This window comes from Phyllopteryx taeniolatus, chromosome 12 (genome assembly GCF_024500385.1).
Source record: "Phyllopteryx taeniolatus isolate TA_2022b chromosome 12, UOR_Ptae_1.2, whole genome shotgun sequence".
In the NCBI taxonomy this organism is placed as follows: Eukaryota; Metazoa; Chordata; class Actinopteri; order Syngnathiformes; family Syngnathidae; genus Phyllopteryx; species Phyllopteryx taeniolatus.
This window is the reverse complement of record NC_084513.1, coordinates 15,968,551-15,995,763: the sequence shown is the minus strand read 5'-3', so window position 1 is coordinate 15,995,763 and position 27,213 is coordinate 15,968,551. Positions and strand designations below refer to the sequence as shown.

At 41.8% G+C, this 27,213-nt stretch overlaps 1 protein-coding gene across 6 annotated transcripts; it reads right to left on the bottom strand.

The window, feature by feature from the left end:
- Positions 1–59: 59 nt before the first annotated feature.
- On the bottom strand, positions 60–26,137 carry LOC133486349 (LIM and senescent cell antigen-like-containing domain protein 1). 6 transcript variants are annotated; one of them, XM_061791326.1, is made up of 11 exons: positions 25,979–26,137; positions 11,318–11,477; positions 10,393–10,459; positions 10,142–10,262; positions 9,903–10,052; positions 8,706–8,856; positions 7,825–7,917; positions 3,989–4,037; positions 3,809–3,884; positions 3,364–3,552; positions 60–1,708 (listed from the first exon to the last, which is right to left on the bottom strand). In XM_061791326.1, the coding sequence occupies exons 1-10, from the start codon at positions 26,005–26,007 to the stop codon at positions 3,408–3,410; spliced, it is 1,041 nt and encodes a 346-aa protein (XP_061647310.1). In that variant the 5' UTR covers positions 26,008–26,137; the 3' UTR covers positions 60–1,708; positions 3,364–3,407. The 6 variants fall into 6 exon arrangements, with proteins under 6 accessions (XP_061647310.1, XP_061647311.1, XP_061647308.1 ...); XM_061791327.1 differs by lacking the exon at positions 25,979–26,137 and adding an exon at positions 23,767–23,856; XM_061791324.1 differs by lacking the exon at positions 25,979–26,137 and adding an exon at positions 19,857–20,135.
- Positions 26,138–27,213: the final 1,076 nt, after the last annotated feature.

The following is a 27,213-nucleotide window of genomic DNA, read 5'->3' as shown; positions in this document are numbered from 1 at the left end:
AGCAAACTAACAATCTCAACAGTACACACACACACACACTCAAAAAACATCACACGTAATTTAAATACTGCACGTTTATTATGCTGAGCTGACAGAATGATCTTTCATCGAATGAATAACTGCATTATACCAGTGGTGTCCAAACCTTTTCCTCCAAGGGCTGCATGAATAAAAACTAAAAGATGCTAGGACCACTTTCACATACTTTGTACTTATTAAACACATTAAAATAATCCATCAAGCAATTATATATTGTTTCAATTATATTTATTTTGGGAAAACGGCTGCATTATGTATTTCACAAATTGGAGCAGAAAGTACAGCAATTTGCAATTCTCGTGATTTGCTTTTGGAACAGATGTTTATTCATGGAGGCTTTATGAATTGAAATGTAATCAGTTTAGATGTAAAACAGTTTCTTTGCATCGTTGCATAAAATCTCAACAACAACAAAACTATTTAGGACTGATACAATATTTGTCAGGAGCGTACCCCGGTAAGAACTAAAATACTTTACCATAGGTTGCGTCAAATGTTGTTTTTAGTACATGTTAAGGGCCACCAAAAAACGGACAGCGGGCCGCAGATCGCCCTTGGGCTTAGGTTTGGACACCAGTGATTTACATCATACATCTTGTCATATTTACGTGATTGCTAAGCAATGTGAAGAAAAAAAAATACTATGTAGCATCACTTCAGTCCATCTTTTATGTGTGGCTGAATTATAAATAATTGGCTATATGAATGTACTTTGAAATGGAATAATTGAAATGAAATTCACAACAAAAACACATGGCTCATGTTTTTGCTACGCTATGGAATGTGTCACTATAATGAATAGAAGATATATGCTTTTTATGGCAAAATTCAGTTCAGGTTAAACTATACTGGATAAGCAGATTGGACAGTTGGCTTTGTTTCCGAGTCTGGAAGAGGCTGGGGTAAGAGGATAATTTTGCCTGGATTACAAACAACACACGCAAATGCCAGCGTCCATCATGTTGTACTGTAAATTCAAAACAGTTGCCCTGAAATACAGCTGGCCACTATTAAGATTTGTAACGACGTTTTTCCAATACTGAATTTGAACCAAATATATGGGTTAATGTCAGATAGTACACATGAACCGAATGAAGTAGAAACACACTTTAAATGGAGAATTACACCAATACATTCTCAATTTAATCAAGGCATAACACAAAAAAATAATCCAACAACTCTATTACAGAAACAAGAAGGCCACTGAAACAGCTACTGTATACAGCATATTTTAGTGAAAATACACATACAATACATAAAATAGTGATAATAACAAAAAGTAAATAAGTGATATATAAGTATTTAACTTTTTTTTTTCTTCATTTTACTTTGGGTTTGCTCTTTAATATGCTAGAGCATCAGTAACACAGTCAATCCATCACAATGTGTTTCAGTTACATAGCAGTGTGAAAAGGAAGCTGAGTGAAAGCTGTAAATGACACAGACGTTGCACCGACTAACAGAGTCTGGCCCATTAAATGGCACTCAAAACTCTGCAGTTCTACATAAAAAGACTCAGTGGTGGCACGTCGGGTGTTACCGTAAATGGCCTGTTTACTTCCGTGCAACAGTTTCCGACAACTTCTTCAGTCTCTTCTTCAGCTCCAGTGGAAATTTCTCATAACACTTCTTGCACACTGGCTTCATGTCAAACTCCACAAACTTGTTCCTGTGGGGGAAACATGCCAATGCCAATTATTTATTTCACTCGTACAACAATATAAAATATGTATTGCAGATTTTTAAATCTATTGTATTTTAACAGTTTTTGGCCTTTTTTTAAACTTCTGCATTTGATAGAAGAATACAAAATTTTAACAACAATGTTATGTCGCAGGAATCTAAAAAATAATAATAATGGAACCCTAATTAATGGCATTACTAACTGTAACTGTATTTGCTATTTTATTATGTAAAAAATTATTGCTGTGAAAGAGGTCATCGAAAGGTCTTTCACAGGTCTGTAGGCGTAACTTGCTTGCACGTGTGTGATGTGGTTCTTCTCTCTGTCAAATGCCTTTAATTCGATTAACTCTTCTGTTACTCCCACGGAGAGCAGGTAATCACTTGCTGGACAAGGCATGTGTCAAACCCAAGTGACACTCTAGAATTTCCACAGCGGAGGCAAGAAAGCTGCCGGAAGTGATTAAGGCTTTATACTCTGGACCCAGACAGAACCAGAGCACCATGAAACAAAGCTGTCCCTTCAACGTGTGACTGACCTGATTTTCCCGTTTGCATAGCAGAGGTTTTCCAAGAACCTAAATCTCTACTTGCGTTTATGGCGGAGAACTGGTCAAATTCTGAAACATTTCAGAACGATATAGGCCACTTTGCCTCCCGTGCACGCACACCGCTGCACTCCAGAAATATGTCAAATACTGCAGTACTCCATAAACATGGCAAGCAACCTACAGTCATGTGGTCTTGCCAGGAAAACACGATTTGCCATAATTTTGAAGCCATTACTATTGTGTCGTTCTATTTTTATAAAACTGATTGCACTACCACATACAGTACTGTACGGAAATTACATTTGGGCATTTATTCCATATCCTTGATATCGATCTTAAGTTCCATGTAGTAGTACGCTCTTTGTCCTCAATGGTAAGACAATTCAGCACACTAGTAGAGAGCGACTGTGTCTTGGTAAATTTTTTTCCAGTACTAGTGGAAAGCTATTTCAGCCAAATAGTTTCAATTGAGATCAATTGTTGAACAAGTCTTACGAGTAAAGTTGTTGTTTTTTCACTACTGTATGACGTTTGGCATACCAGTAGTAACTACATGTTCCTAGTGAGGTAAAACTGTGCACTAGTTGACAACTGTGTGCTACTAGTGAAGTGCTAGATGTTCATTCATTCATTCATTTTCCGTACAGCTTATCCTCACTTGGGTTGCGGGCGTGCTGGAGCCTATCCCAGCTATCTTCGGGCGAGGGGCGGGGTACACCCTGAACTGGTCGACAGCCAATCGCAGGGCTCATGTAAACAAACAACCATTTCCACTCACATTCACACCTATGGGCAATTTAGAGTCTTCAATTAACCTACCATGCATGTTTTGGGAGGCAACCGGAGTAGCCGGAGAAAACCCACACAGGCACGGGGAGAACACGCAAACTCCACGAGGCCCGATTTGAACTGTGAGACAGATGTGCCAACCAGTTTTACACCGTGCCGCCCGCTAAAATTGTGGAACATCATATTTGTGTTTTACTATTGGAGTACTCATCACCAAGATTAATAAGTAGGATAAAAAGAATGAGAGTGGCATGATTGGAATAGCAGCTAAACATAAAAGACAGGAGGGAAGAGAACTGACCAAGAGAAGAACAGCTGAAGTGCAGAGAAGGAAATGAGAGAGGATCACAGACACATGGGTATCAATGGTTTCTTCTTTTTCTCCTTTGAGTCGCGCTCCCGCTTTGACAGCCAACGTTTCATGTCGTCCGGCAGACGTTCATAGCAGTGCTTACACACCGGTTTCAGATCCACTTCCACAAATTTATCCCTGACAGAGCACGGAGGAAGGGTTTCCCAAAGGTCGCGAAGAACAGAGGAGTGACATGGAGGAAAAGAGAGAAGGAAAAGAAGCAGAGGGATAATGGCATAAAAGACCATGGATAAAATAAAAAAGTGGTGCGAAAGGTGCACATAAAAGTTGTAAAAAAGGGAGAAAAGCTCACATGTAAACAGTCCCAGATGGATCGAAGCTTGTGGCAGTACACATGAAATGTTTGGTCGAGGCTAAACGTCATGTTACTTACTTGAGGGTGAGCTTGGTGTTGCAAGTGGAGCAAGCAAAGCAGTTGACGCACCAAGCCTTGTTGAGGGCTGACACCACTGAAAACACGGGAGAAGCACCATGAAACAATGACTGCATTCAGTAACATCCTTCGACACTTGCATCCATGTGCACACATTTTAAACTACAAAAGTTATCTCACCGTCTCCTTCTATAACACGATTGCAGTGGTAGCAAACATCTCCAAACAGCTAAAAGTGACACAAAGCAAGGAAATCAATGATATCACAACTGCCAACACATCTGGAACAGAATAATTTCATTTCAGTGGGAAATATTGACTTGAAGAGTAAATTAAATTACAAGTTTAGTCAGGAACAAATTACACTTGTAAGTCAAGGTACCAGTACTTGCTTGTCTCAGTCAAAGTAAAGGTAAGTACAGCCACCTAGTGGCACCATCCATTATTTTATTCCCAGTGAAAAACGCTGAACCCAAGTATGGAAATTGTTTATTTGTTCTAGTAGACAATACATCCATCCATCCATCCATTTTCTACCGCTTATCCAAGGTCGGGTTGCGGGGGCAGTAGCTTTAGCAGCAATGCCCAGACTTCCCTCTCCCCAGCCACTCCATCCAGCTCTTCCGAGGGGATCCCGAGGCGTTCCCAGGCCAGCCGAAAGACGTAGTCTCTCCAACGTGTCCTGGGTCGTCCCCGGGGTCTCCTCCCGGTGGCACGTCCCCGGAACCCCTCACCGGGGAGGCGTCCGGTAGGCATCCGAATCAGATGCCCCAGCCACCTCATCTGGCTCCTCTCGATGTGGAGGAGCAGCAGCTCTACTCTGAGATCCTCCCGGATGACCAAGGTTCTCACCCTATCTCTAAGGGAGAGCCTGGACACCCTGCGGAGGAAACTCATTTCGGCTGCTTGTATCCAGGATCTTGTTCTTTCGGTCACGACCCACAGCTCGTGACCATAGGTGAGGGTAGGAACGTAGATCAAGCGGTAAATCGAGAGCTTCGCCTTTCGGCTTAGCTCCTTCTTTACCACAACGGACTGATACAAAGTCCGCATCACTGCTGACGCTGCACCGATCCGCCTGTCGATCTCCCGTTCCATTCTTCCCTCACTCGTAAACAAGACCCCAAGATACTTGAACTCCTCCACTTGGGGCAGGATCTCATCCCCGACCTGGAGAGGGCACGCCACCCTTTTCCGACTGAGGACCATGGTCTCAGATTTGGAGGTGCCGATTCTCATCCCAGCCGATTCACACTCGGCTGCGAACTGCTCCAGTGAGAGTTGGAAAATCACGGGTTGATGAAGCCAACAGAACCCCGTCATCTGCAAAAAGCAGAGATGCAATACTGAGGTCACCAAACCGGACCCCCTCTATGCATTTTCTGCGCCTAGAAATTCTGTCCATACAAGTTATGAACAGAATCGGTGACAAAGGACAGCCTTGGCGGAGTCCAACCCTCACCGGGAACGAGTCAGACGTACTGCCGGATATGGGGACCAAACTCTGACTCTGGTCGTACAGGGACCGAACAGCCCGTATCAGGGGGTTCGGTACTGCATACTCCCAAAGCACCCCCCACAGGACTCCTCGAGGGACACGGTTGAACGCCTTCTCCAAGTCCACAAAAAACAAGTAGACTGGTTGGGCGAACGCCCATGCACCTTCGAGGACCCTGCCGAGGGTGTAGAGCTGGTCCACTGTTCCACGGCCAGGACGAAAACCACACTGCTCCTCCTGGATCTGAGATTCGACTTCCTGACGGACCCTCCTCTCAAGCACCCCTGAACAGACCTTACCAGGGAGGCTGAGGAGTGTGATCCCCCTGTAGTTGGAACACACCCTTAAAAAGGGGGACCACCACCCCAGTCTGCCACTCCAGAGGCACTGTCCCCGATGTCCACGCGATGTTGCAGAGGCGTGTCAACCAGGACAGCCCCACAACATCCATAGCCTTTAGGAACTCCGGGCGAATCTCATCCACCCCTGGGGCCTTGCCACCGAGGAGCTTTTTAACCACCTCGGTGACCTCAACCCCAGAGATAGGACAGCCCGCCTCAGAGAACCCAGATTCTGCTTCCTCATGGGAAGGCGTGTCGGTGGAATTGATGAGGTCTTTGAAGTATTCTCCCCACCGACTCACAACGTCCCGAGTCGAGGTCAGCAGCGGCCCATCCCCACTACACACAGTGTTGGTGGTGCACTGCTTCCCCCTCCTGAGACGCCGGATGGTGGACCAGAATTTCCTCGAAGCCATCCGGAGGTCTTTCTCCATGGCCTCACCGAACTCCTCCCATACCCGGGTTTCTGCTTCAGCAACCACCAAAGCTGCATTCCGGTTGGCCAGCCGGTACCCATCAGCTGCCTCAGGAGTCACACAGGCCAAAAAGGCCCAATAGGACTCCTTCTTCAACTTGACGGCATCCCTCACCGTTGGTGTCCACCAACGGGTTTGGGGATTGCCGCCATGACAGGCACCGACCACCTTACGGCCACAGCTCCGGTCAGCCGCCACAGCAATGGAAGCGCGGAACATGGTCCACTCGGTCTTGATGTCCCCCGCCTCCCCCGGAACGTGAGCAAAATTCTGTCGGAGGTGGAAGTTGAAACTCCTTCTGGCAGGGGATTCTGCAAGACGTTCCCAGCAGACCCTCACAATACGTTTGGGCCTGCCACGTCGGACCGGCATCTTCCCCCACCATCGGAGCCAACTCACCACCAGGTGGTGATCAGTTGACAGCTCTGCCCTTCTCTTCACCCGAGTGTCCAAGACATGCGGCCGTAAGTCCGATGACACGACCACAAAGTCGATCATCGAACTGCGACCTTGGGTGTCCTGGTGCCAAGTGCACGTGTGGACACTCTTATGCTTGAACATGGTGTTCGTTATGGACAATCCGTGATGAGCACAGAAGTCCAATAACAGAACACCGCTCGGGTTCTGATCGGGGGGGCCGTTCCTCCCAATCACGCCCTTCCAGGTCTCACTGTCATTACCCACGTGAGCATTGAAGTCCCCCAGCAGAACGATGGAGTCCCCAGCGGGAGCGATCTCCAGCACCCCCTACAAGGACTCCAAAAAGGGTGGGTACTCTGAACTGCTCTTTGTGCATAAGCACAAACAACAGTCAGGACCCGTCGCCCCACCCGAAGGCGGAGCGAGGCTACCCTCTCATCCACCGGGGTGAACCCCAATGTACAGGCGCTGAGCCGGGGGGCAATAAGTATACCCACACCTGCTCGGCACCTCTCACCGTGGGCAACTCCAGAGTGAAAGAGAGTCAACCCCTCTCAAGAGCACTGGTACCAGAGCCCAAGCTGTGTTTGGAGGCGAGTCCGACTATATCTAGTCGGAACTTCTCGACCTCACACACCAGCTCTGGCTCCTTCCCTGCCAGAGAGGTGACATTCCACGTCCCTAGAGCCAGCTTCTGTAGCCGGGGATCGGATCGCCAGGGTCCCTGCCTTTGGCCACCGCCCAGCTCACACTGCACCCGACCCCTATGGCCCCTCCCACAGGTGGTGAGCCCATGGGAAGGGGGACCTACGTTACCCTTTCGGGCTGTGTCCGCCGGGGCTCCATGGGTGCAGGCCCGGCCACCAGGCGCTCTCCTTCGAGCCCCACCTCCAGGCCTAGCTCCAGAGGGGGGCCCCAGTGACCCGCATCCGGGCAAGGGGATATATTTTGTTCATCATAGGGGTTTTTGGAGCTATGCTTTGTCTGGTCACTCACCTAGGACCTGTTTGCCATGGGTGACCCTACCAGGGGCGTGCAGCCCCAGACAACTTAGCTCCTAGGATCATTGGCACAAACAAACCCCTCCACCACGATAAGGTGACGGCTCAAGGAGAGGACAATACACTTTGCCCTTAATCATCTAATTGTGCCAATAAAAGGAGAGGGAGGCCAGTATTTTTGAAAACAAGAAAAATACAAATTAAATCCTTACTACATATAGTTGTAAATCTCACTAACATGCTGCTTTCCGTGTTTCTAACAATTATTGTTTTGTGTTACCTGGTTGTAGTGTGTTTCACAGTAGGCCAGGCCCTTGCGTTCGTAGTGGCGGTGTCCCAGGAAAGGTTTCTCACACTTAGCACACACAAAATGCTGCAAACACGGCCAAGGCCAAGTACACACAGTTAGCTCTGCAACAGAGTCAGCGATAGACTTTGGTTAAGCCAGCACCACAGTTAAATTCAGTACGTCTGTCCTGTACTGTTTCACAATAGTGAATGGAAATAAAATAAAGATGATTCTGATTCTGAAAAAGAGAATGAAGAGAGAAGGAGCAAAGTGCTCTCTATAGTTGAATGGATATGGTGGGAATTCATGGAGGGACTCTATAGCTATCATATCACATCATGTGTTTGTTTATGAGGACAGCATGGATGAGTAGCAGACAAAAAGCAGGGTAAAACCAACCAACCATCTTAAACAAAAAAAAAAGCATTTTCTTGACTGTACCTGTCTTTTTACATGATTTGGAAGAACTGAATATGATTGGAGAACAATGTTATATTGCTACTTAGTTGCCAATATACAGTATAGGGTGTCCCCCAAAATTTGACATAATTTCATATTACAATAAAATTCTCGCTCAAATGATCTCAAATTAATGAGATGTGAAAAAACTAAGTTTTAGTAGTTTGCAGGTTGAAGACAGAAAATCACAGTGAACTAGCTATCACTCAAAAATTCAAGCGAAATTAAATCAGTCTATAATGTATTAAATCGAACAAATCTAAATTATGAGAAATAAATTGTTAATCTTTCAACTTGAAGCCTATTTATTGCGTTTGCCTCTGAGATGCACTTTGTCAAGATCGTCAAATTTCAAATAATGTCAACTTTTTGAGGAAACCCCGTATTGTTTTGGAAAGAGTTCAGGGTCAGACCTCCACATGCCACTGCTTGCCCATTGCATTGACCACACGGCCCTCGATGGGTCTCCTGCAGGCCCCGCAGATGGGGACGCCCATCTTGTCGTGGCAGGGCAAACAGTAAAGCTCCCCCTTCAGCTCCCTGGCATCAGCAGTCAACTCCTTTCTGCAGACAGGGAGGGAAATTTTCACTGAATGAGCAAGTCACGTGAATATATTGCACTTCATGAAAAAATTACATGACATGAGTTAAAACAACACAATTGAAGAGCTGCAATGTATAACAATTAGGAGTCTGGATTTAAAAAAATAAAAATAAATAAAAGTTTAAGCCCTCATCATTATGCACAGTTTGAAAATTTTATTCCGTGTTTACTAGTGGTACGGTATATGAGTCTTAATTTGTTCCGTGGTCACACTCGTAACTCAAAACACATCTTTTCCAGCCTCACAAAAAACAAGAACAATTTTTGCAATTGTTTTTTTTTTTATTACAAAAATAGCACACTATAAGAGTGTTTATGAAAAAATAAACAAATGACATCATTGAATAGAATTAAAAAGAATTTAACCATTATTGTCATACTTTGCATCAATATAATGGCCATTGTGCTGCTTCTTCTGGTGTGCCCGCCTTGGGCAGCTGGGGGCAGTAAAGGACAGTCAGCTGGAAATACTGCATGTAGAAAATTCTCAGCTTCGTTCAGCTCCTTAGTACGGCACTCATATTCTATAAAGTTGTTCTATGACTGTGAGCACTGTTATATGCTCTGTCTACATGTGTTGCTGTACCAATTGTGCTTAAAAAATCTGTTGCTTAAAGGGTTATAACACCGCAACATAGATGCTAGTTAACCCGTGCCTATGGCGTTTCCCTTTATGTGATAGCATTAGCTTTAAGCTAACGGACTAAAGACTAAGCTATGTAGTTTTTTTTAAATACATGTGTAATTCTCTTTGTTTTATGTTTAGTTTGACAGTAATCTTCAACTGAGAGCGGTAATAAACAGCGCTCTTATGTCAAGTTTGTGCTCTCAAGTCAAAGCCAAAAATTGCCCTTAGAACGGCTCATATGTCGAAACACTCTTAAGATGGGTCACTTGTATCACAAGGCACCACCACCGTGTTACCTTTTGAAAGGCACCATTTGCTATGCAGTGCTTGTACTGTGTTACCGGATCACACTCGATTATGTATGGTCCCGATCCTTACCCGCAGTTGTTACAGTTGAAGTGATCAGGGTGGTAGGGGTCATTCTTGAACAGAAGGGGCTGCTCTTCAATGATGGCATGACACTTTTGGCAGATGTACTTGCCCAGGCCACGCGCTTTCTCTCTGTTGTGGCACGGACGACACAGGTGCCTGATCGGGGGCAAAAGTGTGATGGGTTAAAAATTAAGGTTATGAACTCCAATATCGATACTGTATCAGTTATTTCAGGGGAAACCGACCTGCCTGCATTCTTAACAAATCCAACATCGGCGAGCACAGCCTGGCAGATGTTACAGCAGAAACATTCGGGGTGCCAGCTGTTGTTCATGGCCTTGATGACCCGGCCAATGATGAACTCACCTAAGACAGGAACACTTCACTATGAGAAGTTTGTTCATTGTTCGTGGATATTTCCTTTTTTTAAAATTAAATTCTGAATCCAGCATCCTTTGGCACAATTGTGTTTCACTTGAGTAGTTTCTAAACTTACCACACTGGTGGCAGCATGGCGCAAAGAGCATCTGGAAGTCATGTTCACAGTATTTCCTGTCTTCAAACTGTAAAAACATTTTAAGGTAATCAGAATCATCTTTATTGGCCATGTATGTTAAAACACATAAGGAAAATGTATTTACAGCAATCACATAATGCCATTAATTAAAAAAAAAAAAATGAGACGACACGGACTAAACTGTAACTTTCTTTTGGCAATTTGACTATGGTGAAAGATTTTTTTCATCAAGATGTGGGTTACATTTTTTAAAATCACATCCAGATGACTAATACAGTACATTGCTGTAGTTTGTATAATCATTGCTGAACCATTGCATGAAGGCCCTACTTTTTTGCTTTACAAAAGTATTACCAAGCACAATGCATTTCAAAATTGTGGTAGCAAATGGATCTGACATTTCTTTAATTCACCTAATGCATTCAGGGCAACTAAAGCGAGAAAATGACCATAACTGGTATAGTTTTCAGTACATTCACAAGATCTATAGCAAGACTTCTATTAATAGTCTTTCAAAATGTAATCTAGGAACTGGATATCATTACACTAAAGAACAGGAGGATCAATGAGATGAGCAAAAAGCTAAGCTTTAGTACTGTTACAGACAAGAAATAAAGTAAGACCCGTTTACTGTACAGTAAGTAGACTGGAAACTCAATACTGTACTGCACTAAGGATATACTGTACTCGCATCAATATCCTGTCGTCATATTTGGATTTGCGTGAATGTAACATTATAGCTTCAAACAGTAGGTACTGCACATGCAGTAGCTATAAGATACAGTGTGGCATTTATAAAATTACATTGCACTGACCCAGAAGAGCACTAAATTATTAAAGTGTATCAATGACAACATTATACACTTATTGAAATCATGTAATGTGAACAAAACAGTAGCTTTACCTCATAGAAGAGACCCTCTGGGAACTGTTGGAAACACTGGGCGCACACAAAGCACTGCTCATGGTAAAGTTCTCCGTTACTGTTCACTATCTTCTCAGCCGGAGCAAAGCCACTCTTGCAGCGCTCGCACATGGCATTGGCCAGGGCATTGGCCATGTTGCTAAGGAATTAAACAAAATGTGGATAATTAGTTGCAGGGAATACTGTCACGATCACAACACATAAAGGGATAATTATCTTTGGATCATCAACTGATAGCAGAGAGGAGAGCAGCTAATGGAGTGCCATACAATTGTAAAACACAATGGGCCTCATTCACTAACTGTGCATATGCACAATTTCAGCACAAATCTGTGATTCAGCAGTATGTTTGTACTTGTTTTTGTCAATGAGGAGGAAATGTGTTGGACCGCTCACATTTGTTTTGTTTTTTTACATTTATGGTGTGTGCCACGTTCTCTAATTTAACTTTTGAATTACCGGTAACTAAAAATTATAAACACTGTTACTATATGCTATTGGTTTCTGTTTTTAGCAAGCTTTCCATTGATACCAACTTTTTTGAAAATAGGATAAAGATTATAAAAATACAATGCAAATTTTAGCTCATGCGCACGGCTCATCATTTAGATTGAATTCTGATTTTGATTCACTAACATGTGCATGGTGGTGCATAAACAATTGGCCGGTACGCACGTATCATGAATCTGAAGGTAACTTTTCGTATACGCTCAACTTGTGCGCAGTGCGAGAGCATTTCTACACATTTATTAGTGGATGAGGCCCATTGTGGTAAGATACAGCTTCTTAAAATCTTCGTCTATATTATTTCATGACAGCAAAGACCTGCAACCAAAGCCCACTTATAAATCTTTGTTCCTAATGGGAGCTGTGAAAAATACGCTAGATATGTAAACTGGAGACAAGATCAGAAATCGGTATGTCTCAGAAAAAGAAAATCAATCAGTTAAGAGAATAATAAGAACAAATAATTAACAGCAATGAAAACATGAGCTCCTTGACACGAGTAATAATTTTATATCAGTGGACTATGAAAAGTTGGCGAGGCATACTACTGAGCGACATTAAAACACATCAATGTCACATTTTGGAGTGGATTTATTCAGGGTGTGAAAACCGTTATGAGTGTGTCTGTTTAGGCAAAACTCAAGAGTTGAAATCATGGCTGATGTAATCTGACTTTTTTTTATTGTACCTTTGTAGTAAGACATACAGTATATTAACACAGACCACTAATTGATTAGTTGATTTACATTTTTAAGAAATGAGAGAAAATAAGATGGGAAAAAGAGGGATAATTTTTTTGATGACGTATTTATGGATTGTGATCTTCAATAGATGGCTCCTTATGATCTCCTCTCAATGAAAGTGTGTTGTAGACTGTAAAAACTAAAACATTCTATAGATTCAGACCTGATGTAACATGCACAGTCAGCCCTGCCTTACAGGATTAGTGGCAGGATGTGATACGTCCCTTTGGCATTTCCACCCTGTATTCTGCCACTGCCACATTGCAGACTTTCTTCAATAAACACAGTGAAATTGCCAACTCTACTGGTCCTTGCTGCTAATAACTCTCCCGTTTGCTCGAGAGGACATCATCCTTGTTCCGATTGTATAGCTGTGCTCAGTTAGAGGTAATGCCGCAATAATAAGCAATCCATTTTGAAATGTATATAAAATGTCATTCAGTATGTGTCAATTTTTGGAAGATTTATGTCGTTTTTGTAAAAAAAAAAAAAAAAAAGAAAAAAGAAAAAGTATTGATTGATGCGCCGAAGATTCCTAAACCAAATCATTACCATTAACAAATTGTGACCCTTAGAAAAACTATACAACACAATATTTTACAAATATTTCCCTCAATGTATTATATTCTTTTGTCAGAGAAGTTTTTATTTATTTTTTATTTTATGGTCGAACCCTGATTTTGGTTTTCCTGATGAAATCACAGTAAGAAACCTTCAGCTTCAACAAATCCACTGATGACTTCATGTCCTCAGTCAGTCAATATATCATTTATATTTAGCCTTCATGTCATTCATGGACACATACTCAGGATACCAGCTGGCATTTTCTATTTTGCATAATCACTCCTCCCCTCCTTGGCATAAAAATAGCTTACTTTGTGTTTGTGCCTGCTGAGTTTGGAGCTATCCCTGCACAAATAACCTCCAAAAAAAAATCCAACCAGTCGGTAAAAACCCAGATTCCGTAGAATATCAAAATGCTTCACATTCTGTAACACCTCGAGGTCACAGCAAACCGACCAGCACCGCATCAGTTTATGAGAAGACAGAATGTCCCAGTGCATCCACCTCCAGTAAGCCATACATGTTCAGGACTGTCAGTGCCATGTCAGTCAACAAAATGTCATATTTGGTACTTGTGACTAACATTTCATGGTGAATCGACCAAAACCTTTCCACTATATTATTAAGCTTTGAATTCCTATATTAAGTCTTGAGTCATCGTTCGGAACAGCATACTATTACTTATCGCTAACTTCGTAGTTTATTCCTGTCTATAAAACAGCACCTAATTTTTCAATTACGAAAAGGTAAATTCCACTATAGCCATGATTCTATTGGAAAATACCGCTATCTGTAATCTCCACAACTAATCACAAGGTGTGTCCTTGTCTTCCATGTACTTACAAGCGTGCATAGAAATCACAAAACTCCTTATAGACTTTAACATCACTCTTCCGCTTCTGGGACTTGGACACCGGGACTTCTGCCTCCCCACCGTCGCCATCCCGAAACCTTTGATGGTAACCGTTCATCTCCCCGTGTGGATTGTAGCCCAAGACCTCCCCGTCCTCAGGTATGGAAGAAGGTAGAGCACGGCTGTTCATCTCTGTACTCTTCTCCAGGTACAAAACTTTGCTGCTTCAAAGTTCAGCTCCGCAAATCCAGCAATCAGTCAGAGCAGTAATCCGAAATGCAGGAGGCAAACTAAGCCACTCATCAAACTGTGATGGGTGTAGTCTCTCCCTCTCCTGCAGGCACACACACCCACACACACCCACTCACTCCTTCGTTCCCACATCAACACGCTCTTTTTTTTTTTTTCTTCAGCTACGCACGCACGTGTGCGCACACACAAGCACGCATGGACACGCGCGCACGCACAAACACACGCACACAAAGACAGAGTCTCCTGCCTGTCGAACTTGCTGTCTATTCTTGGACCGGCTACTGAAATGAAGAGCCAACCCTGACGGATGCCTGCTGAGAGGTCACACATTCATGCACACCTATGGACACGTGCACAAACACACAAAAGTGTCATTCGCAAATAGGGCTGCAGCTATCAAATATTTTTCAAACGGAGTACTCTATGGATTATGAATGATGTGGCATTATTAAACACAATGAATTGCGCATGTGAGGTACAGATATTGTTTTGTCCACTTTGGGTCCCCATCCTCACTTCTACTATACTACTTTACCATCCTCACTTCTACTATACTATTTTATCTGTTCCTTTGAGTGTGTACGCCTTTAAAAGGCGGGGCCTGGCCTGGGGTGTGACACGGCATCAGCCAGTGAGAGTGTAGAGTTGATTGGCTGTTAATTGGCAAACGCGTTAGCCAGTTAAGTCACTATGGGTATTGTGTTAGCCAGTTAAGTCACTATGTGTATTGTGTGACTCAGTGTGAGTTGATAGTGTATGAATGTTCTTATCATGTGTTTGTTTTCTCATTACCTGTTGAATAAAGCGATTGAAAGCCCACCGGCGGATCTGTCTATCCTTGACCACTTGCGGGGGCATTCCAATACGTTCTAACTATTGGAAAAAACTAGAAAAATTATCTTTGTAAAGCTTTGCGCCAGAGATTTTCCAGTGACTTACGCAATAATAGAAAAGTTTGAGTATATAATATTCACGCTGCATGGGTGTGAGCATATGAAGAGTGTACATATCTCTGTGCGTGTGTGTTTGTTGACATGACTCCATCTTTCTACAAATAGACACCCAGTGAACCCTCATCTCCAAACTAGGTGCTGGCAGCTGCTTTTGTGTGCTTGTGTGTGCGAGAGAGGGAGAGTGAGGGGTGGGGACCACTGTATACACATAATATATGGTTCACAGCTGTATTTGTTTCCACCAGTGAGACTCAATGCCATCAATTCAGAGCAGGGCTTTGACACTCACATAACATGAATGATCAGTAAACACTATACAGTATACAGTAACCCCCTTCCATCACTGCGGTTAAGTTCCAGGACCCCCTGCGATAAATGAAAAGCCACGATATAGAAATATGGAAAAAAATATATATATAATATATTAGGGTCTTCAAACACACTTTAAAAAACAATGCACACACATTTAAACACAGACTATATTGGGGGAGGGAGGGAGAGAGAGAGAGAGAGAGAGAGAGAGAGAAAGAGCGATGGATAAAAAAAATGGCAGAAATATCAAAATTAATAAAACACATTACAAGAAAATAAGGTGTTTGCATCCCGGAGAGACTACTTGTACTATCAATTGCCTTAACTGGTTAAAAGAAAGAAAATGTATTGCACAATAATAAAACTAACATGAAATAACCGGGTTTTTTTGGAGTAAACTACTTAGAGGCCACTTAGAGTGCATGATTTCACCATGCATAATACAAAGTTATCGGTACCTTCCCAAAACCGAATAATAAATGGAGAAACGTCACCTGTCCCAGCTGGGGCTACGGAAAGACGGAAAAAATCTAATCAGCCAGAGGAGGAAACACACACAACCCTTCCTCCTGATTATAGCCACCAGCACAATGATGCAAAGTGGACCACCCTATTACGCGGAAGATTATTACTGGAAGAGTCTTTGGTAACAAAAGTTTTCCAATTGCGTCTCAGGAGTACCTACTAGAAAATGTTGCATCTTAAGATCCCCGTCTTTTAGCATCCATCTAGCCATCAGTCAATCTATTACAGCTCAATGTCATGTGTGTTATTATGTGCAATTAGATCTTAAGTTGCCTGTCAACAGGATTCAACAGCTGGGACAAGGGGAAAAAATGACAAGCTAGTTTTCCATTTATTAGTTCTAAAAATAATTTTCACAATCACACTTGAGGGGCATTACCTCAACCTTGTTAAGTTGCGTGACAAACTGGTACTATTTTACTTTATTTCATCAAAGAGCTATTTTCTTCATAGTTATCCAAAGTAAGTTTGTTGTAGAATAGTAAATACATCTGTAGCGTAACCAAGTTCTCCTCTTTTGGTAATACCTTCAGCAACCCCCCGCTTGAAGTTGATGCTCAGACAGACCAGATGAGCTGTGCAATAAGAGCAGCAGTACAACAGTCTGATAAGAGCACAGTCAAGCCATTATCAAAGTAACCTTTATAATGTGTTAGGTGGCAAGAGACTACTGAGTGTACTGATAAAGAAGCATCCCATGATTGTCACCAGATGTGTACTTGTCGTAGGAGGACAAAAATGTTATTGTAGCAGCCATTGGTAGTGTAGTGGTTTATATAACTGATGGCAGTGATAACTACAGATGTCCATGGACGTGAATGAGTTAATATTCATTTCACAAACTTTGGTGAGCAATGAAAGTATTATAGATAAGGACTGTGACAGTCTGGTCCAAGACGGAGCGGAGGCGCTGCAGGCGTTTGTATTTAAAAACCAGTAAGGATAATTTAATTCGAAAATAATATTTTCTTTCAGTATTATTATTATTATTATTCATTCTCTTATTTTTTATGATCGATCTTTATTATGTAGAGCACTTTGTTACAGCGGCAGTTGTTTTTTTAAAGTGCTCTAGAAATAAAGTTGAGTTGACCAGTTGAGTAAACTCCAACGTTGTCCCAAGATTTTTGTCCGGTGGAACCGTGCATTATGTCACTTCTTAACAAAATGTTTTCACTTGTATTTACACTTGACGTGAGAAGTGTGACAAGTGTTAAAGTGTGATACGCGAGGGGTGCACCTCTGTTCCACAATTCCGCCACGCCACAATTTTATAAACAGCCACAGCAACAGTCAACAGTATCTCTGGTGTCACCATGAAACACGCTGAGACTTTTTCTTTTTTGAGACTTCCCTGTAGGGTTCTTACAGGTCTACGGTCATTTCAGAGAACACACAAGACAAACGTAATGCCCCAGCTTGTGCATTTGTAAAACAATCTCTTGGTCTGTAGCGGACTGTGTCTGGCCATTATTTCTCTGCCATTGTAGCGGTCCCATTTCCATGCAGAGATATCGCTCCCTCTGTAGCAACCTTTCTGTCTGTGAAGTTTAAACTGGTCAGTGTGGCTTAAAAGTATGAACTCATCAACAACCGGTAACAGCTAAATAAGAGGAAAGAGGGATAATGACTACATGACCTTCGGGCTGCAGCTATCATATATTTTTAGAATCAAGTATTCTACAGATGATCCCCTTCCATCCAGTCCATACAGTAATAGGATGAAAAAATTATTTTGATATATGACACAAAATATCATGCAGTCATTATTTTTGTCCAAATGGGGTCCCCGTCCTAACATTCTATTACAGTATCTTTGACTTTGATTGTGTATGGCTTTAAAAGGCAGGGTCTGGCCTGTTGACTGACGTGTGCATCAGTGAATTACAGTACGTGTTTTTTTTTTTTTTCATTTGTTACCCGGAGGCTGTATGTTCTAAATAGAGACAGTAGGTAGTATTAGTAATTAGTAGTAGTAATAACACGATAAACTATAATCTTCCAATCAATATTTTCATAAAGAGAAATGTTTTGACATAACCCTTGAACCAGTGCTATGCAAGCAGACACAGGCTGAAAAGTATATCAGACGCCTTGCTAACATAAACATGTACACAGTGTCAACAGAAACCATGGCAACACAGACAGGAGCGCAGCTTGGAAGGCCAACAAGTGCAGGCACACACTCACCCATACAAACACACACACACACATTCAACTCACAACGCCCACTTGGACTATCTCAAGACCCACTTGAGTCCACAGGGGAACAATGAACACAGATAATAGGGCAGTATAACTTTTTAGTAAAGCAAAGTAAACCTTCAATACAACCATCAAATACACTTACTAGCAACACAGTTGAATTATGTGCTCATTATTTAAAGGTTGGATAAAAAAAATTAAAAAAAAGTAATGAAAATGCACTTCATTTAACCCTCAGTGCTGAAAATCAAGAAGAAAAAGGTAGTTTGGTTGTTTCATGTCTCATTGTGTTTTATGGAAAACACAATTGAAGCCTTCACTTAATATTTGCCCACAGGAATATTTTGGAGTTCAAATAATTTTGGAATACTGTGCAGTACTACTGTATCTTAGCTGTTGTAATGTCCTTATTCCTGTCATGACAGGAAATTATAGCAATACATTTAGAATACATTAATAGCTTGTTGTCTGTCCTTTGCACGACTATCAAATGCTGAACTGTCGCAATGATGGCAAAACATTGTGTTTTTGACATAATTTATCTACAATAAAGGTTAATGTTGAGCTACAGTGTGAGCACTGTATCAATAAAATTAATGCTCAGTAAGGAAAAAGACAAAAGTCACTTCTTCTATTGTTTCACATTCACAGACAAGTATTATTTAATAACATATTATTGTGGTCGAAGCTTGCAATGGTCTGTGAAAAGCTCTCGTATTAGATCCCATTAGATGGTGTACCGTAAGTGTTGTAAGAGGTGAGGATACATAGAAATGCATGGCTATACTTCAGCTATATCATTTTCTACATAAGCACAAATCAAAGTTTGTTTAACTTGACCAGGGACACTTCTAAAGACAGAGCCCCCTCTTTGTGTCTACATTCTTCACATTGCAACATTCCTGCAACCACTTGAGGAGGGGAAGAACTGATGTTGCTGTAGGGTCACACCACAATTCCACATGCTATGCACGTCCTACTCATTTGAGAGGAATGAGAATGCACTACTTTGCAAAGGTCTCACCGAATCAATGTCTGTCAATACATTTTTATCGAGAGACAACAAAGACAAATCCCAGTGTGATACAAAATGTAAGTGAAGTCCAAAGGTTTGGACAAAATGCTATTGATAAAGACAAAGGACCACTTAACTTTTTACATTTTCAGTCAAAATCCCCCCAAAAATTGGGGCAGTGGGAGTGGACAAATTAATCCTCTATTGTCCAGGCAAACACCATCAGGATTAATCTGTTAATTCTTGTGACACAGTATAATAATCTTGCAAACTATTCAAAGAGAAACTATGGGATTGTGAGGACATGACAAAGGCTGGACCGTCGAACATGATCACAGCTGCAAAGTCCTCCCTTCTTACTGAGATGGGTATCCCAGTAGAACGGCACCGTGACCGACTGGTAGTCCTCCCTTCATTCCTATGTGTCCCGTATTACACAATAATGGTTACCGTGGTAAAACTACAGCATAAAACTGGTATACTACGAATGATTCATTCATTTACAGGAAAGCAAGAGGAGCGTAACAGAAACGGTGACATGGGTGAACTCTGGTAGCAAGTGAAAAGCATCACAAAAAGGTAGACACACCTGAACCCGTCTTCAAGCACACCATAGCTGTCTGGTCTCTCCTGTCTTCGCCTGTACAAGCCCGAGTTTGACAACGCCTTGAGTCTTAAAGAGTTCATCTCCCCGCCACCTCCGTTGTTCCTTCCTCGTCTGCTGAGAGCACACGACCCACTGGGCCAGAAATATGCCAGAGAAAGTGTGCGTGTTTAGAGTTGTTCCAAATAAAAAGATTAGGCTGGTCTCGCTCTAGCCCCTGATCGAACTGACACACCTCCAGGGCACACGGTCTTGAGGAAGAAGGACGTGCAGAGGTGTGGTAGCACCGCCTGCACACCTATCAACTGCCTATTTGTCCGCCTTCTGCAGGTAGAAGGGAAGTGCCTGAGTGGAGAAGAGAAGGGGGAGAAAGGCGTTCTGGCCTTTGCCTCCACTGTCTGCTGGCCGCCTACTACTCACTAGCTCATTCTTGAGAAGACAATTCAAGGATGCCACCAGAGCACCACAATAGTGACAAACAGATAGGGCTCTTTATTCAAAGGCTCGCCATACAGCTAATCTTTAACAAAGATTGTTTGGTAATTTAAAACTTTGTGGATATTTGTCATGCAGGAACAGAAAGAGGACTGTTCACATGGATGCATTTGACTACATTTCCTTGATTGACGACCTATGAGCCACCAGGAAGAAAGAGGATTAATGGTAGTAAACTGCAATACTGTCATACATTTCAGGACAAACTGAATTACATTTTTAGTCCACTAGATGGAGCTGATGAATCACTTGAAAATCAACAGAGGACCAGAAGCTCTTGGTCATACCCAAAACAAACATGGCAACACAGGAAGACCGAAAAGAGAACATAAACACCCCAAGAATGCTTAAATTGAGCAACACCTTGAAATAATGCTGCATTGCAATCGGACCTGCACTGCTTTTTTCATTTGAATTTATTATCCTCCTGATCAAAATTCCAATTTTTTTTTTCTCAGCAGTGACAACAAGCTATTGAAAGATGAGCATGCCAACCAATGAATAATTCATGACAGTGTTGTCTGGGAACAAGACACGTTCTTCAAAGACATATAACAAATCAAACCAAAAGGAAAATTGCTTCTCTGACATGTACAAATAAAAAGATAGAGGACAATGTAATGTCATGAAAAGAAAAACCATCACGTTGTAGAGAAATAACAATGTAATCAAGAGTTGGGGTTGAAAACTCAAAAAGTGTACTGTACAAATAAGGACAAGAATTCGTGTCAATGCCCACAAATATTTTTGTAAATATCACAGTCATTCTAGTAAATATGCTGTGTACCTGAGAAGTATTCAATTTGTTGAAAACAAAGTGTCGATTCTTCATCACAGTTGTTGATGAGATGAAGAGGTTCGGTCTCAGTGGCATTTACACTTGTAATTTTTGGCACATTTCAACATCCACACAAAGCTGTAAATTTTATTTTAAAATAGATTTCAGGTCTTTCAGAGTCAGTGTTGATAAATTGATTAAGTAAATTAAGCCATGTAATTACAGTATATCTGGAGTTTGGCTAAACAAAATGAATGGATAATTCCAAACGACCCCACTGCCACTATGTGGACAACGGAGGTATAACAACACTTCTTTTGCAATTCCCACTAGGAAAACCTGTTTTTGGCTCAAAATGTCTTTTAAAAAGAGGTTTAGGGCAGAAAAAGCACAAAAGGACGTGTCCTTGTGAAAATCAACTCCTAGAATGTCTCACTCACATAAGAGGAAGCACACTATCTAGTTTATAAACAGACTGGTTGTAAAGCTACACTAGAATCATTTAGGCTTAAAATAAATTGCATTAAGATTACAGCTGGATTGTACTTCATGGCAAAGAACAACAAACAATTCAACAAGTAGGTTAATTCAATAACGTAATAACTTATATAGTATCTGCGTCTTACCAGTGTGATATGTCAGACAGGAATGAGGCTAATTTTGGTGTTGCTAAAGTTCCTTTTGCTGTCACTGCAAACACTACTGCATCTATCTTGTGGCCACATCACTTCCTGTGTCTGTGTGTGTGTGTGTGTCCATTTGTGTTTATGTGCCAACATGTCTTTGTGAGAAAAGGGGTGACAAAGCAGCACAGAAGAGATGGATGAAGAGACGGTGCGATGAGGAGTAGGAGGAGGAGGAGGGTAATAAGACTTTGTGGTGTTGGGAGGTGTGAGGAGCCTACTGAAATCGGACTGAAAGCAAGCCAAGCTATTATTGCAGACCCAACAGTAGGTTGGCCAAAACAACCGGAACGAAGTACAATATGTTGAGAAAGTATGCAAAACCACAATCATAAATAGACAACCTCAGAGTGACATGATGATCGTTATTGTTCAAAAGTGAACATTCCCAAACTTTTTTTTAGGGAACTGATCACATGTTAATTTACCATCACAGTTTGGCACCATTTGTCGACGATGGTCTCTACGAGCATTTTTCCACTCACCCCTTCACTTTGCCAGTCCTGCACTTTCTGATACCAATCTATACTTGGGTAGGCTCTGTTATACTAGGTGTTCATCACTTAACCAGTGGGGGGAAGCAATGCACCAAATGTGTCTAGTCTACCAGAAATCAAGAAGAAGGAGACTCATTGCCAGATTGTTCGCTACGCACCCACGCAAGACTGTCGAGCACTTTTCTGTGGATTGATTTATCGGTTGCCGACCCCGTCTGCCCCTGACCTTCCTGACATTGGTCATTGCTTGCAAAATAAAGTCAATCGCTTAAAAACTTTTAATTTTAATGACGGGTATGAGATATGCTGAGGTCTTAGCTGACATCATTTATGACAGTAGCTTGACATTTTTGAGCGACTTAGTTGTATTTTTCTCGAAAATTGTATTCAAATTCCACTTTGAAATTTAGTGGTTCCGCTGCACCATCTGAGAAATAAGCACAGTACCTCCTTGCCACCACCACCCCTACGGAACTTTTCTTTAGAAATGCACACAGTCTGTAGTCCACCATGCAGGTTCAGTTCAGCATTGTCAGAGATTGTGAAGTTTTATCACAACACTTTGTGGACATCCATGTTATTTGGCATTCTCTCTCAGGGTATCAACCACAGCGGTACAGTACCTTAAAGGTGAAGCTAGACAAAAGTAAATCCCTTGGAATAGTGTAGAACAGGGGTGTCAAACTCAATTTTGTCTCGGGGCGCATTGTAGTTATGATTTCCCTCAGAGGGGCGTTAGAACAGCGAAAACTTTAATCACCAAATCATATTATTAACATTACACAACAAATTGAGGTATAACTGGTTTTGAAATCAGAAGACAAGGATAATAGTTTGTTCAAGTATTGTTTAAGTTACTGTAGAAGAAGGGTTTGGTAAGAGAAAAAAGTAATATCGCAACATTATTCTTTATTATTATGATCATTTGGAATTTGGGTACAAGATTTTAGCAAAAATCACAGAAGTTGACGAGCATGATTTGCTTTCACGGGCCACATAAAATGATGTGGGGGGCCGCATCTGGCCCCCGGGCCTCGAGTTTGACACCTATGGTGTAGAAGAAAGCTTGTCCAGTTTTTGGACTAAACAGGCACATGCCAAAGAACACAACACGACAAAGTCCTCTATTATGTCGTAGTCCTTTGAGACCAGAAAAGTCTTGCACTAGTTAGACCGTTTGCATGAACCTTGGACAAGAGATAAGAGGTGGTGACTCTTCTCACAAATACAAATTAAATGGTAAGACTGTATAGTCAGCTACTAGGAATGTATATTTAACAAAAACAACGTAATGATGTGTCCATTACTTCATCTCACAAGAGAAGCGCTCTTCCAAACAAGGTCATGCTCAGGCTTGAGACTGGAACAAGTTCAAGTTGTATCAACAAAAGTGTACAGTCAAGGAGGCAAAATTCAATATGCCGGCAATGTAGAATGCTTACTTCTTACAGGTGTAGCCTGCTTTTGAAGGGCAGAGTCATGCCAGACAGTCACCATAAACGGGGCAGCGCAGAAAGAATCAAAGAGTCCCCCTGGGAGTGAATGAGCAGGAAGTGGTGCAGAAAGCAGTAAATACTGTCAGGGAGTCAGTGCGGACATTTTGGACCAGGGAGGAGGCTTCTCTCGAGTACGAGCAGGACTATCGTCTTCTACAAATGCTTACATACAAAGTATTTGCATTCTGTTTCCTTGTGAAAGAAATAGCCTATGATTTCAGAAATACTGACAGAATGTGAAAATATGTATCACCATACGCAACTATAAGACAGCATTAAAGCAAGGAGACATGCCAACTACAATATTAAACATATTGTGAAATTAACACCTCAACAGCAGTGTCATTAAAAATTTTGCATAATTATTTTTGATACAACTCTTGTATTGGATCTCATTATATTGTGCAAGTCTACATACGGCTAGGGTCCAGTGAATTTATGAAACATATACAGTATTCATGGATCAGCATTTGCAAATTCACATTTGCACTGTTTTTTGTAACATATCCTCCTTTATTGTCATGTCATGTCTAATGCCTGCCCGGGAACACTGAGCGACACAGCCAAACCCAACCGAATGGTCAGGCAGGTGGACGGGTGTTAGGTTACGTAACCTGTTTTCATGAGCGGCCAACCATCGGCCACTAGTTTAGCTGTGATTGAAAAATTCAATTGCAGCTGAACGGCGTTGTAACTTCGCAGATGTAACGGCCAATCTAAAATGCCGTGTCATAACACAAAAATCAGGTTTCCAAACTTTCCAGAATGAAGAGAGATCCAGCCAGCCGCCACCAAGCCATACCAATACAATATATACATTTTATCTATATAAAGAGTTTATATATATACCCACACTCCTGTATTTCTCGCACGTTTCTTCTCTTTGTATTTTTAAAATATAGCTACTACGGCCAAGGCAATCCACTTCTTCCTTGAACATTGCATCACGTTGTTTGTGGTGCAATAAAAAAAAACAATACACTACAGTATATGTGGCGCCTCAGTGTTGCTTCCAGATAATAATACAAGGGCTCGCAGTTTTAATGTTGCGAGTTGGTTATGCATGCGAGGGTCAATTGCCTGTGTGTGTGTGACTCGCCAATTGTAACTTGCTTGTGATTGTCTAGGTCAGTCGCGTTCGGGCCACGTCGCTCGGTGTGCAGCGGGCTTTTTATAAAAACATTACTTAGGGGCTATCTTATGCCATCTTGGTGCCAAGGAACCATATTGAATTTAAGGGAGGAGCTTCATTCATTCATAGTCAGGTCATAGCCTTGTCTAATATTTTAAAAAGTGCTTTACCACCATCTTATGGCCTCTGTAGGTCATTCGAAACCTTTTTTAGGGGAGACGTCAATTATGAGTTTTTGCTATTCGGACGAATCGGGACCAAGCCCTGCTGATTCACCCTAAATAAAATCTACAAGGGTCATGTCTTTGAAATTTTGGGGGAAATTCTACCAAGTTTCATTTTAATTGGCACTATGTAGTTACAATTGTGTGCGTGAATTATTTTACTTTTTAATGTTTCTGTTTTGTTTGGAGGTGAGTGGTTAAGCACATCGAATTTCACCTCCGACCCTCGTTTGTGGAGTTTTGCACGTTTTCTCCGTGTTTGCGTAGGTTTCCGACTTTCTGCCATATTCCAAACACATGCATGAGGATGACTGAAGACTAAATTGTCCATTGATGTTCATTTGAGTGTTAATGGTTGCTTGTCTGTGTGTGCCCTGTGATTGAGAGGCGACGAGTCCAGCGAGTACCTCACCCGTGAACCTAATGAGTATAGGGAGTGAATAAAATTGATGTTGCGTTTGGGTGATTTAGAAAATAGAAATGGAGGGGACATTCCAGCTTCAAGGGCTTCCATTAAAAGCACCGTCGGGGGGCGCTAGCGAGCAAGCCGAGTGACGATAGTCAGATTGTTACTACGGACATTGACTATAAACGATGCTCTAGCTCTGTCGAAAACACGTCTCGCAATCATTTATACTACGCTTTCGAAATGGAACTTTACCCAGATGAATGGGAGAAGCCAAAATGCCGGGAGTACCCCGGTGCTACCCCCTTCCCCAACCAGAAAAGAAAAAAAACTATCAACTTCCCAACTTTTCAAGAAATATCTCCCTCGGGTGATAGCGATGAACCTTTGACTCACCCGTTCGTCATTTCCGTAACGGCGAGCATCTTTTGGCTGTCTTGTTCCTTCCGCGTCGGGGGTGACAGATGTTGAAGGTCTCGGATGGAAGGCGGGCGGCGAGCAGCGGTCTCCGCTCAACGATGGCGAGCAGAGGCCTCCTCCAAGCGGGTCTTCAGCTTTCAAGCTAGACATAGCTGGGCATTATACTTCCGCTTTGAACTTTCACAATAAAACAATTGTGCCTTTAAAAATACGTAAACTATATCAGCACGATATTGATTACAAAAGTAGTCATAATGAAAACGTACTTTAGACCAGTCAAAACAATTCATTCGTATATTGTATTACTGTGGCTCTAAATTATGACGTGTGGATGTACTTTTATTTTACAAAACGGCACTCTTATTCAGGGTTAGTCTAAATTTAAAGGATACATTTAACGTTCAAGTTATCTTCACTGCAGTAATGCATTTTTTTTACTGAAAGAGACCCACCCTTCAAACTTTTGGGGAGACTATGTCCTCGTTATCAACACCATCACGAGGGCCCAAATTTCTCACTTTAATTAACCAATAAAAGTTGATGGCGGGTGAGTTTTTTTTTTTCTAGAAAGAAAATGTCTCGTTTCAAGTCCAGTACAGTAACTTTCTAATTGCGTTCTTATTTTTTTTTTTCGTCAGTAGTCTTCACACAGGCGTATTCTTTTTAAGTTTCAACTTTGAAATGTTTAATGAATACACTTAGAAGTAAACAGACCTCTCTTGCTACACTCTTGCAGCTCTGAAAAAAAAAAAAAAAAAAAAAAACATGATTGATGGATGTAAATTTGTAATGGGGGAAATTAATATTTTGACAGCTATACGTGATTACAGCAAATGTGTGTACTGGGAGGAAAAATCATTGTTGCATGTCTTTCCTTCAGCAGCGACAGAGGCCATTTGTTGCTTCCTCCAGTGGCTGAATCATTATAGTAGAAGTGCCACATTTATTCCCTTAAAAGGACATCTTTATAGCCCCGCCTCTTTGCTATGGGAGGGAATGGATATTCTGACAGCAACAGACATGGAAAGAGAAGAACTATGCTTTAAAATCAAATGGGGACACTTCATGTTGTTGATCCAGATATGCAGACAGAAACATCTGGAAATACATTTCCACAGCAGCAATCTTGGCAGTTCGTTGCTGACATTCTCATTCAAATGAAAACCAGGTCACCATGCCGTTGCACGGACGTCTGTTATGTCATCAGTGCT